A 14,039-nucleotide genomic window follows, 5' to 3' on the forward strand; every position below is an offset into this window, starting at 1 on the left:
GACTGGTAACTGGCCAATGTGACTTCACCTGCATTCATTCAACATCACACGGTAAGTATTGACAATGCAGTTAAAAAAGAAGAAATCCATGGTTGGTTTTTTGTATTGATGGGAACAGACAAGTGGTCATTCCCCAGCCCAAAAGGTCGGCCACAGCCCGAGGTGCTGCGGGGCTGGTCCAGCTGGGACAGAGGCCTCTCCCTGGGAGCTACAGGGACAGGGGTTCACAGTGAGGGCCAACGAGAGGATGGCAGCTCTGGAACATCCAGGAAAGAAGTCAGTGGTCACTGACAGAGATGCAGAACGCCCAGTCAGAGTTTGGGTCAGAAGTGACCAGAGATGGTGCCCCCATTCCAGGGCCTGGGCTTCAGAGCAGAGCCCCTCTGTGTCCCCAGCTGATGCGGAGCTGACTTCCTATTCTGCCTGAGACCTGTTGTCCAGGGAGGGGGCTGCGTGAGGTGCTGTGAGGACAGGGGGTGGGGCAGACACACCCACTCCCCAGGGGCAGCCCTGGAAGAACCTGGCCCAGGGTGGCAGCACACCAGAGGCAGAAGCCACTGGTGTGCTGAATGGCACATCCTGGGACGTCCACTCCTGGCAGATGAGAAGATGAGAACCAGCTCCTCCTGGTCTCAGGTCCCACCGGCCTGCAGCTCTGTGGGAGCACAGAGGACACTGTCACAGGGTGGCTGTGAGAGGCAGCCTTGTCCCCAGCTCTCAGGCCAGTGAGGGTCAGGGACCCTGAGCTGCCAAAGCTGATCCTGGGAATGCATCATGGGCCATACAGGGTGGATCTATTCTGTGTGATGGGCATGGTGGAGGCCGAGTAGGGGCATGTTGGGGAAAACACACACTCTAGGCCTTCCTGATGTGCACTGACGTGGACACAGCTGGTTTCCGTGTCCCTGGTTCTTGCTGACCCGTCACAGACTCTGTTCCCAGCACAGCCTCCCCCTGACACACAGGACCTTCCCCTCGTTTGAGAAAACTGGACCATGTGTAGCTGCCACAGACAGGCCTCAGAGGCAGCGTTCAAAGGATGTGACACATGTTCCTGTCACAGTCCCCTGTGGAGGGTCTCAGACCTGAGTTCAGGCCAAGCAAACCGACAAAGCAGCTGTCTTCTCAGAGATGTGGGGACTGCACCGGGGAACTGCACTGCAGGGGACAACAGGTTTTTGTCACACTTCCCCATGGCCCTGCAGCACTGTGGGAGAACTGTAACCACTTTCATAGGTCTGGCAGTAATAGTCGGCCTCGTCCTCAGCCTGGAGCCCACTGATGGTCAGGGTGCCGACGCTGCCAGACCTGGAGCCAGAGAAGCGTTCGGGGATCCCTGAGGGTCTGCTGCTAGTATAATAGATGATGGTTTTAGGGGGTTTTCCTGGGAACTGTTGGTACCAGGATACATAATTACCACCCCCAATGTTGGAGCTGCTTCCAGTGCAGGAGATGGTGATGGTCTGTCCTAGGTTCCCAGACACTGATGGCGGCTGAGTCAACACAGCCTGGGCCCAGGACCCTGGAGGAGGGAGACACACAGAGATGGTGATTCTGGGTCCAGAGACAGGAGCAGGAAGAAGACCCCCAAGTGTCCTCCCAAGGTCTCCTCCCCTGTCCCCTTATCCAGTCACCTGTGCAGTGAGCCAGGAGGGTGAGCAGGAGAGGGGACCAGGCCATGGTGGAGTCCATCCCTGAGTCCTGCCTTCTGTGGCCCCACAGCTGAAGCAGAGCTTCCACCACACCTCTCCCTTCCCCTCTTCATACTCTGAAAGAGGGAGGACCCACTCATGCAAATGAGACCCTTCATCCCCATCTCTGATCCCTCCCTGGGCCCTCTGTCAGGTACCTGTGCCTGGGGATTTCAAGGGGGTTGGGAGAGAGACTATGTGAATCCCAGGGCGTGACAATGTCACAGCTGTACCCTGAGCAGACGGCACCAAACAGTGTCACGTCACAGGTCCCAGCTCTGATTACCCAGTCCTTCAGGAACAGTCCCTGAGCGCCCCCTGGTGCCCAGACCTAGACACACCACTCTGTGACATGCTGGCTGAGGCCCATTACAGACAGACCCTGCCTCCCCACAGCCCTGTTCCCTGACCTGCTCCCTTAGTAGTGGTCCCAGTGCCCCCTATGGGGGATCCCTGTCACTCCAAGACACTTTCATGTCCTAATCAGACTCCTCAGGGTGAATCAGTCCACTTGTCCCTCAACTGGTCTGTGGGGTCAGCACCGCGCTGCTGCTTTCCCTCATGTCGTCATCCCTGGAGCGGGGTCAGACCCAGAGCAGTGACTGTCCCACGGCAGCATGAGCCCTATTTCAGGACAGTTTTATTTTTTACTGTGACTCCTCCCTTGTTAGAAATTAATCACTGTTTCTCCAAGGCACAAAAAAGTCTTTCAATGTCTTTCCTTTTTTTCAGCAGACATAAGTGTATTTTCATGCATATAATTTTGGCCAAACTTTATCTATGACCTGGTGTGGGAGGTTTGCCTGCAGAGCGCCCCTGTCTACTGCGGATGAGAATGAATCTGACGAGACATTATCTGCTTGGGGAGGAAAGGAGGCCGATCTCTGAAGGAGAAGGACCAGAAGCTAGTTCCTCAATGGGTTTGTATTGGGTTTATTTGCAAAGAAAAACAAGACCTCTACCTAATGCTCATTAATCATTGTCAGGCAGTATTAATCAAACAATAGATAACCTAACCTTGTCTTGACAGGACCAGCCCCACAGTGCCCCCTGCTGGTCTCTGATCCAGGGCCCACTAGCACCTGGACTACACCCCGCACTTCTGGAGGGCAACCAGATTTGGCCCTGGGACCTTTGGGATGTCACTACCAGGAACAGGAGAATGAGTGGGTTTCTCCATGGGGCTGGGACTAAGTCATCATTGCCTTTAGATAACCGATCACTTCCAGGCGACTGCATGCATGAGGCATTCACCGTGTTTGTGTCACCAGATATTTCAGGTTTTCTGACATGTCCTCCTGCTTCTTCTGCTTGTGCAACACCACTTCACATATAGAAATATGTTAATCCAAGTTTGAGGCTCAAAACCTTCACTGCACTCTGCTGGTTCACACTGACAGAGAGTCTATGGGATCTATCCTTATTCGATGACATTGTGTTGCTGGTGTGCGCTTTGGAGAAACTTCTGTTCGATCCCCACCCCCACTGCCCAGGTACTGGTGGGCGGTGTCCCTCTCGGTCTCCGTACTCAACGCCGTCAGAGAGGACGTGTCCTCCTGCTCTCCTCTCCGGCCTGTCACGTCCCCTTCAGTGCTATTCTGATACTTTATTCTTTCCTCCTTTGTCTATATTTTATATTTATGATGCTTTTCCCTTTACCCTTTTTTGGTCTAGTCTTGAAATTATGTTCATTCTAAAGATAGAAAACTACACCTTTACTATAAGCATCTCTTTTGTGTACATTGTTTCTCCTTTTCAATGCAATGGCCTCATTGCACACTGAGTCATAATCAGCTTGTGTGAAAATGCCTCCAGTGTTGACCCAGAAGAAAAACCAGAGCTTTCTTGAAATATCCTTGTGTTTTTCATACTTGATGGAACTGAGGGTTGCCTCATAGGCTCTAGATGGCAACAAACTGATGTTTTTTAAAACCTTTAAATAATTAAGATTTTTCTTATTGAACTGGTGCTGGTAAAGGTTCTCAGCCTGACAGCCAGGACCTTAAATGGACAGGGGTCCCTCCTGTTCCTGGGGATCTGGAAGTTCCTCAACGAATCCAGGAATCGTTTCTCCTGAGATTTCTCAGGACAAAGAGAACACTCTGCTGTGTGCAGATGTCAGACCTCAAGGAATCATCAGCACATCCTGGGCCAGGCTCAGGGCACCTGAAGCTCCTCCCTGAGCAGCTGTGCAGGGACCACAGCAAAGTCCCACAGCGCCCCCTGGTGTTGGCAGGACACGCATCTCCAAGTTCCCTGAAGGCCTTGGAGCCCAGGTGGTCCCTGCAGCTCAGCAGGTCACTGACTGTACCCCATGTCTATGACAGGACTCCCCCATACTGTGATTCTGATGCACTGTGTGTAGTCACAGCACAGTCCCTCACTCCATAATGGAGGCCCCACCTGTGCCTCATTCCTGACTGTGAGACACACACATGCCTCTCAAATTCCAATGATGCTGTCATTCTCAATGCTCTGCACACAGTATGTCCACAGTCCCCACACCTCCCTGTCACACTCCCCGTGGCCACAGGCAAGTTCCCATCTATACTGTCTGGGGACACGCAGGTTCCCCTGACTGCTGCTAGAGTTTGTCCTCACTTTATTGTGTTCTTTTTATAATTACCAGTTATACTTCACATGTACACATGTGGTGAGGCCCCTCTCTGATGATACATCTCTCATACACACCCTCTCTACAATAATTAAGGGAAAATCTTTGGTATCTCATTCAAGGTTTTGGTGCCGGTCAGCACTGGGTCCCGTCTCCTCCCTCCCGTCTCCCGTCTGCAGCCTGTGAACGAGCACACGTGGACCCTGGGGGCTAAACTGAAACTGACACCTGGACCCTTTGGGGTTAAATACTGGTCCGACGCCCCCTCCCAATTCCTAGCACTATTGTTACGGGAGACACTAGCAACCCTTCACCCTACTGCACATCCAGAAACAGTGTCAGCTTAGACCTACTGGGGGATAACTCTTGGCCACTGGGCAAGGCAGGAGCAGTTCTGAAAGAATTTGTGGCAGGGCAGCTGTGCATCCGCGGTGTCATCACTGGCTCTGTTTGGACCCTCTAATTTCTGCGGTAAGTGCCAGTAAGATGACCTCTGGGATACCATTTAGCCTGTTTTCCGGAGGGAGGTGGGATTGCAAGTTGCCCTGCTTGTGAAGAACCACAGGGTCAGCTGCTGGAGCTGGACTCTGGCTGTAAGGATGCTCACTGTCCTCTTCTTCCACCTCCCTTTCTGGATGCCCCACCCCTTCACGGAGCACCTGGTCCAGATCTTTATCTCGCAGCAGGTAACAGACATCAGTTCTCTATGCCCATATGCTCCAATCCCATGTCCTTCTCAAGATGTGGGCTATATTTTTATTGTTGCTACTGTGTTTCACTGTAAGACTTCTCTTCATAAATCATAGCTGTATAATATCACTGATGTTAACGTGAAAACTAAAAGCAAGTGTGAAAGGCTACAAGCGTGTATTTGGGATAAGAAATCATTGCAAGCCTGGTGCATAGTTTCATGCAGAAAGCCACATTGTGTCCAATTATGCTGTGAAGGCAGTGGTTTTCATGAGATATGGGAGGAATTAATGTCATGGATAGAAGACAAGTATTTCTATTGGTAATAATGACCCAACAAATAAATTTCTGCAGTGAAAATAAGCAAATTTATTCTTCAGCTGCACACCGTGGGTCCAGTTCCAAGGAACGTCTTGAATTGTGAGCCCTGAAGTCAGGCTGTCTGCTCTCCCGTCAGATTTGCAAACAGTTGTCTGGAGCACGCAGTTGCTTTGACCCAGAACAAAGTTTGGGCATTCCTGCCTTCAAGCACCACAGAGGCTGGAGAAGGAAGATGAACAAGGAGCCTCCTCTGGGATGGGGGCTCGAGCTCCATTTCCCAGGGGCTCTGCCTCCTCTGCTTCTTTACACCAGATTGTGAAGTTGTCTTGGTTGTTACAAGCCGGACAAGCCACCCTCACACCTGACTGTCAGTGTGTGTGTGTGTGTCCTCGTGGGAATGAGCTTTCCTTTGCAGTCCTGACCATTCCCTGTGAAATTGTGGGTGACATTGGCTCCTATTTTAAAGAGAACTTTGTCTTCACAAAATGGTGGGTTGAATCCTGTCATGGCTTAGAAATGTCGATCCGATTGCACCCCCTGGGGCCGTAGAGAACAACCCTTCTGAGTCCCCACCTGCGAAACCAGCCTCTATAAGCAGGAGACAGAGGATGGCAGAAGGAGAGGGTGCACTGAACCCTGGGTTTTTGTCTCACTTCCCCCCTGCATGTGTCACTGTGGTGATGGTCACTGTACCAGAGAACACAGTAGTACTCGGCCTCGTCCTCGGGCTGGGGCCCCGACAGGGTCAGGGCAGCTTTGCCCCCGAGGAGGGAGCCTCAGAACTGGGCAGGGGTCCAGGAGAGTTTACTGTTTGTATTATAAATGAGTATCACGGGTACTTGGCCAGACTTCTGCTGCATACAGTATGGATAGTTACTGCTGGTGACAGCTCCAGTGCTGGAGGCACAGGTGAGAGTGCCTCCTGGGGACACAGTCAGGGAGGGCTCCTGAGTCACCACAGCCTGAGACCTGGACCCTGAAAGGAAAACAAACACATATCAGGAATGAAGAATAAAGGCAGAGGGAACCCCCTCCAAAAGCCAGTCTCTAAAGCGTCCCAGGACCTGGGCAGAGGCTGAGGAGGGGGAGCAGGAGGACAGGAGTCCAGGCCATGGTGGACACTTTCCAAAGTCTCTGGCCTCAGGCTGGGGCTGCTCTCTGGGTGTCCCTTTATCTCCTCCTCAGCTCCCTGGGAGAGGGGTGTGTTTGCTGGGGCATTATGCAAATATGATCACACAACATCATCAAATTCTGGGTCCTCAGGAGAGTTTTTAGCTTTCCTGTGAGCACAACGCAGTGGTTGTGTGAGCTGTCAGTCTGTGCGTTGAGAGGAATCTCCTGCTGTCAGTCAGGACTAATTCAGGCCATGCAAGTGGGCAAAGGACCCTTTCAATTGGACCCATTTGAGCGGGTTTCAGCCATGCACCTCTGAGAAGACCCACAGCGCCCCCTGGTGATGTTCTTTGAGGAACATTCAGGGTGGTGGGAACTGCAGAAAGATGGTGCCCTTTTTGAATGGATAAATAAACAAACAAACAAATAAATGAAAGTAATTCACCTATTCCTGATTTCTTGCACAGTTTTCTGTTTTAATTTTACATTTTGTGCTTTCAGTTCTATAATTCCCACTTGATTTGTTCTCGTGACTTCTATTTAAATTCTGAGTTTTCTCCTTTTCCATTTGTACCAAGAATGTTCACTGTTGCCCTTCAGATGGATTTCAGGGTCACTGCCAGACTGATATCTGTCACTGTGTCTCCTCATCACAGTCATCTCAGTGTTTGTGTCAGGTTACTCTCTTTTCTCCTTCAAGTTTTTATCTCCTGCTTCTTGAAAAATCAGGTGGGGTTGTACTTTATCCAGGACTTTGGGAGGTCACAGGAGGAGCCCCTGAGTCCAATCTCCTCTGTCTTCCCTCAGGCCACCCTCCTGGGGAGCTGCAGCACAGAAGGTCAGGGGTGAGTGTTCCACTCCCACTGGCCCCAGCAGGGGTGAAACCCTGATTCCACTGCTCTGTGCTCTGACACCTTCCTGGGGACAGTGAGGTATTGGCTGTCACCTGCTGATTCCCTTCAAGCAGGGTGACAGACACACCCACTGCTGGTCCCTGCTGACCTCACGGAGAGAAGCACAGGGCTGAGGCGAGTTTCTGTGTTCACTCCCCACTAGACACTTTGGGCCTGGTGACACCAAGGAAGGGAGGGGACACCTACAGTGCTAACTCTTCTCCCCCATCTCATCCAGTAACCTTTATTCAGTGCTGTTAATGCTGGTGGGGTTCTATACTGTGCTCTCCATGGTTCCCACACTCACCATCAGGGGCCGCAAGGGAGCAGACTAGCTTTTCCTTGGGCCATTTCATTCAGTCTCAAGGCTGACTGATGAAGTTCAAGTTCAGCTCACCCCTGAGTAGCTAGAATCATGGGTGAGAATTTTTTGTCTGGTTAGAGTAACAGGAAAACGTGGTCTCGCAAAGTATGTTGGGGAATGTTTCTTTCTCCTCTGTTTTCTTTCAAACTGTGTGTTCGATATTATTTCCCACTTAAACTGTTTACTAAAATTTAAAAAAAAGTCTACCTGAGGCCAGATTTGTGTTTTTGAGCTTTGAAATGACAGTGATAAAGAACTTTAAAGAGCTGTCACAGAAGACAGGAAAGTAGACAGAACTCATCTCTCAGTCAGACTCACAGCAGAAACACAGGGCACGTCGTCACTCACTTGTGATTCTACAGCCAGTATCGAGATGACTGCAGATTCAAAATAGACTGCACATTATTTATAGAACAATTAGTCCAATGATTTTGATTAAGGTGATGTATTCTGAAATATAAATAGGAGAAGCTTTCAAATCTAATTTACATTATCGTGTGAATCATTTCTCCAGTGTGGCCATGACAGACGACATAGTGTTTCCTAACACTCCCAGGTCTCTGGGTCCCTGCTTGGGAGCCGAGGCCCCAGGAAAGTCAGGTCACAGGTGTGGGAACCCTGTTTTTGTTGTCATGCCACCAGAACTCCGAAACCGGATACACAGTGATCCTGTTTGTATTAGGAAACCACGTAGCAAATGGGACATTTATGTTGAGCCCACAAAGACAGACAGGGGGGAGATCGTGAGGTCTCTGGGTTGACAGCACAAGTGATAACAGAAGCCAAAACCTGAACCAGTGTTGGTCACAGTCGGGGACAGGACAGTGACGAGTCACCAGAGAGGGGAGGGCAAATGTTCGCTTCACCTCCATGTGGCATGGAAGCTCTTTGTGGCTGGGGGTTATGAAGGCCTGTGACTGTGCTAATCAGCCTCCTCATCAGGCTGGTTCTCAAAGGTGGTCAAAGAGGCCTTGAGCACCAAGTAGGAGCTGGTGAAAAGGGATGACTCTCAGGGACCATTGTCCGAGATATTATATTATTGTTATACGTAACTATACCAATCATGATAGCCAGTGCTCCCCCTCAAACAAACAAATATGTCTGATAAAAAAAGTTACTTTGATAACGTAAATCATAGGGGCTAAAATCCCCTTATTTCTATAAGAGTTGAACCTACACTTAAGAATTCAAAAATCTTCATGCTACCCACTACACCCAATCCTAAATAAGGTAAACTAAATAAGCTATCAGACCCATACTCCAAAAATGTTGGTTTATGTCCTTCACCATATCTGACCTCAGATTCTGGGCCCAATACCATGGCAACACTCAATGTGTGTGCCGACATATGTTCAGGAGAAGGTCATGTCAATCTGGGCTCATCAAAAGCCCCACAGGGGGTGTGACACATGAACAGGGGGAGCGCCCGCTCCTGCTGTCCCACGGCCCAGCCCCCATCCCAGACTGTTGACACACTCCAGTGGGATACGAGAGGACAGGGGGACACAGTGCCTGTGGGCTCAGGAAACCCCACTCACCAGCGTCCCCATGGCCCTGAGTGGTGGCAGCTGTGAGAGCATCTCATCCATGGACCCATTTCACCCACGTGCCTGGAGCAGGCTCAGCATTTACCCAGCAATAGCAGTTTTCTTACTCTGTGGGCCCTGGAGGAGGTGGTTCTGCTGCTTCAGTGATGCAGGGGCTGCAGTGCAGTGAGCATATTGTACATAATACTCAGACCCCAAGCAAATGTCAAGATGGAGCTTTCTCACTGAAGAGGAGTAGCTCAGGAGGAAGGATCCACCCGCATCTAGGCAAGACCCTTCAGAGTAGAGGATTCAGCACTTGGCAGATGGGGCCCTGCTGCAAGCTGCATCTCAGAGGCAGGAAAAGGACAAGCAGGGGCAGGGGAGGTGGTGACAACAAGGTTACTCTGTTAGGGCCCAGGATATCAAGTACCATCTCCAAAAGACCCACTCTTCCTAGAATTCTGTAAGCCCCTTCATGGGGGCGAGCACCAGAATAGAGGCTGAACCTCATGGTACCCACTGCCGTTTGTGCAGCTTATGGGACTCTGGGGACTGATAGAGGACACAGTCTTTATGTTTCTGTCTACACGGAGACGGTTTCTTCACAGTTTCCCTCTCAGTTTCCATCTCTGAGGGTCAATGTCAGTATTATAGTTCATGTCCCAGAGTGGTTTGCCCTGGCTGGCCCTGATGCTGTCACTACAGAGGCCCTGGAGGGGGCAGGGGTCCTCCTTGGGGCCCCAGTGCAGTCCCTGAGCCCTAAGATTTCATTACAAGAGGTTGTTCAGGTGCCATTGACCTTCAGGTTGACATGCGGGTGAGTGAAGAAAGTGCTCTCAGATTTGGGCCACAGTGAGATTGCACTAGTTTGTGGGTTTTTTATATCTCTTGACACTTATGTGTTAAAATACTGGTAGAGTACTTACCATATGGTAAAAGAAAAAGAATCAAGAGTGAGAAATTGAGAACTCTGCCATGTACGAGAAAATGAAAAAGACACATGACAAATAGCATCTCCCCATCACACTAAATGCAAATACACCCGAAGGAGACATCACAACAGTAGCTGTAACTGGCACATGGAATTCACGTTCAGATGACAGATGAGAACAACCACTTTCTAGAGTGGTTTTTGGAGTGAAAATTAATAATGTAAAAAATTAAAAATGCTGTGAGGAAACTACGAAAATGAAAAAAATTACTAGAAAAGATAATATGCAGACTTTTCTAGGAAGATGAGAAATGGTTTTAAGAAGCTGAATGAAATGAACAATTTCCTTAGAAAAATAAAACACATTACAATGGAACTACTTCACAAAAAGAGCATCAGGAGCAGTTAGTTGTGCAAATACACTAACTCATTCAGACACTGGATGTTTCAAATGTGTTTGATATATATGTATATTTATTTCCAAAATTTAGCAAATGGGAGCTTTCATGATTCTTATAGCAAGCAGGTATTACGGAGAAACCAACACCTGACAGGGAAAATACAAAAAAGGGAAAATTACAGAAAAAAAAACGCAAATTATTAATACAAATGTTCTAATCAAAATGCTAACAAAAAGATTCCAAAATCAAACCAGTAAATAGATACAGCATTGCCACAGCTGACTTGTTCCAGATATCCAACGTAGGTGCCATGTCAACAAGCCACTAATATAATACATCCTACTAATAGATCCAAAAATAAAATCATATGACCTCAGTAGATTCACGAAAAACCTTTGATCAAATTTTGAAATATATTTCTAGTAAAAACACACCCAGTGTGAACAGCAGGCACATTTGGGAACTCACACTCCCTCCTCACACACACAAGTGAGCCCCACACTCAGCACTCAGCTACTGAGGTGGGAGGACGACATTCCCACAAAGATCGGGCAATGTGACTTCACCTGCATTGTCATTCAACATCACTCAAGTAGTATTAACAATGTAGTTAAACAAGAAGAAACCCATGGTTGGATCGTAGCACTGATGGGAACAGCCACATGGTCATTCCCCAGCCCAAAAGGTCGGCCACAGCCCGAGGTGCTGCGGGGCTGGTCCAGCTGGGACAGAGGCCTCTCCCTGGGAGCTACAGGGACAGGGGTTCACAGTGAGGGCCAACAAGAGGATGGCAGCTCTGGAACATCCAGGAAAGAAGTCAGTGGTCACTGACAGAGACGCAGGACGGCCAGTCAGAGTTTGGGTCTGAAGTGACCAGAGATGGTGCCCCCATTCCAGCACCTGGGCTTCAGAGCAGAGCCCCTCTGTGTCCCCAGCTGACGGGAGCTGACTTCCTGTTCTGTCTGAGACCTGTTGTCCAGGTGGGGGCTGCATGAGGTGCTGTGAGGACAGGGGGTGGGGCAGGCACATTCATTCCCCAGGGGTTGCCCTGGAAGAACCTGGCCCAGGGTGGCAGAACCAGAAGCAGAAGCCACAGGTGTCCTGAGTGGCGCATGCTGGGATGTCCCCTTCCTGCAGATGAGAATGAGCTTCTCCTGGTCTCAGGTCCCACCGGCCTGCAGCTCTGTGTGAGCACAGAGGACACTGTCACAGGGTGGTTGTGAGAAGCAGTCTTGTCCTCAGCTCTCAGGCCAGTGAGAGTCAGGGACCCTGAGCTGCCAAAGCTGATGTTGGGAATGCATCATGGGCCACACAGGGTGGATCTGTCATAAGTGATGAGTAGGGGCCAGGCTCACTGGGGACACGTTGGTGACAGGCCACACTCTGGGCCTTCCTGATGTGCACTGATGTGGACACAGACAGGTTCCCTTTCCCTGGTTCTTGCTGACCCATCCATCGTGGGCTCTCTTCCCAGAACAGCCTTCCCTTGACACACAGGACCTTCCCCTCGTTTGAGAAAACTGCACAAGGTGTTCCTGCCACAGACAGGCCTCAGAGGCAGCGTTCAAAGGATGTGACACATGTTCCTGTCACAGTCCCCTGTGGAGGGTCTCAGACCTGTGTTCAGGCCAAACAAACCTAGAAAGCAGCTGTCTTCTCAGAGGAGTGGGGGCTGCACCGGGGAACTGCACTGCAGGGGACAGCAGGTTTTTGTCTCACTTCCCCACAGCCCACCAGCACTGTGGGAGCACTGCTACTACTGTCCCATGCTGTGCAGTAATAGTTGGCCTCGTCCTCAACCTGGAGCCCACTGATGGTCAGGGTGGCTGAGCTGCCAGACCTGGATCCAGAGAAGCGGTGGGGAATCACAGAGGGTCTATTGCTAGTATCATAGATGACGATTCTAGGGGATTTTCCTGGGGCCTGTTGGAGCCAGTACACATGACCACCACCACGCCCAATGTTGGTGCTGCTCCCAGTGCAGGAGATGGTGACCCTCTGTCCTAGGCTGCCTGACACTGAGGGCGGCTGAGTCAGCACAGCCTGGGCCCAGGATCCTGGAGGAGAGAGACACACAGAGATGGTGATTCTGGGTCCACAGACAGGAGCAGGAAGAAGATGCCCAGGTGTCCTCCCAAGGTCTCCTCCCCTGTCCCCTTATCCAGTCACCTGTGCAGTGAGCCAGGAGGGTGAGCAGGAGAGGGGACCAGGCCATGGTGGAGTCCATCCCTGAGTCCTGCCTTCTGTGGCCTCACAGCTGAAGCAGAGCCTCCCCCAAATCTCTCCCTTCCCCTCTTCATACTCTGAGAGAGGGAGGGCCCACTCATGCAAATGAGATCCCCCTTCCCCCTGCCACCCCCAGCACCTTACCACTGATTCCTAATCCCTCCCTGGGCCCTCTGTCAGGTACCTGTGCCTGGGGATGTCAGGGGGGTTAGGGGTGAGCCTGTGTGAGACCCGGGACGTGGCAAGGTTACAGCTGTGTGCCCTGAGCAGAGGACAGCAGACAGTGCCAAGTCACAGGTCCCAGCTCTGATGACCCCAGACCTTCAGGAGCAGCCCCTGATCGCCCCCTGGTGCCCAGACCTAGACACACCACTGTGTGACATGCTGGCTGAGTCCCATCACACACAGATCCTGTCTCCCCACAGCCCTATTCCCTGCACTGCTCCCTTAGGAATGGTCCCGGTGCCCCCTTATGGGGGGTCCCGATCACTCCAGGACACTTTCATGTCCTACTCAGACTCCTCAGGGTGAGTTGATCTACGAGTCCCTGGGCTGGTGTGTGGTCAGCACGGCGCTGCTGCTTTCACTCATGTCCTCTTCCCTGGAGCGGGGTCAGGCCCAGAGCAGTGACTGTCCCACAGTGTCATGAGCCCTATTTCAGGACAGTTTTGTTTGTATACTGTGACTCCTCCCTTGTTAGAAATTAATCTGTGTTCCTCCAAGGCACAAAAATAGTCTTTCAATGTATTTTCTCTCTTTCAGCAGACAATAAGTGTAGTATTATGCATATAATTTTAACCATGCTTTACTTAGTAAGTGGGAACTTCAGTGTTTTAGACATTGAATAAGTAATTCCCACTGGTCCCTTGTATATTGGAATGAGAGAAGATATCTGATTTTTGAATTAGTTTCTCTGATCCCAGCATCCTGGACACAGAAGGGGACAGTGACGGTGACAGTACCACCTGTGACCAGGACCTTGTGGGTGGGGATCCTCAGACATGACTTCAAGGTCACCAGGGGAAGCACTTTGGAAAGAAAACCAGAAGGGGATGCATCATGGATTGTGGGGCCCCAGGCCCAGGTGCTGGTCCTCTGGGACTGTCCTCACCTGAGGGAGGGGCAGGGGAAGCAGAGGCACCCAGGGGATGTGGGCCTGGCCACCATTGCCACTTGTCAACCTGCTTTCCCCGTGTGAGTCCTGCTGGGAAAAGAGGCCATACTTCGGACTTCCTGCCGCCTCCTCCCTTTCCCAGGAACAAGTCA

At 50.8% G+C, this 14,039-nt stretch overlaps 2 gene segments (V, D, J or C); both read right to left on the reverse strand.

Moving 5' to 3' along the window:
* Window positions 1-1,181: 1,181 nt before the first annotated feature.
* Window positions 1,182-1,752, reverse strand: LOC123810867. The segment is given in 2 exon segments: window positions 1,182-1,522; window positions 1,635-1,752. Coding segments are annotated over 2 exon segments (399 nt in total).
* A 10,433-nt stretch (window positions 1,753-12,185) lies between these two features.
* LOC123810868 lies at window positions 12,186-12,815 on the reverse strand. The segment is given in 2 exon segments: window positions 12,186-12,604; window positions 12,717-12,815. Coding segments are annotated over 2 exon segments (477 nt in total).
* Window positions 12,816-14,039: the final 1,224 nt, after the last annotated feature.

This window comes from Phyllostomus hastatus, unplaced genomic scaffold (genome assembly GCF_019186645.2).
Source record: "Phyllostomus hastatus isolate PE091 unplaced genomic scaffold, TTU_PhHast_1.1 phas_scaffold_760, whole genome shotgun sequence".
In the NCBI taxonomy this organism is placed as follows: domain Eukaryota; kingdom Metazoa; phylum Chordata; class Mammalia; order Chiroptera; family Phyllostomidae; genus Phyllostomus; species Phyllostomus hastatus.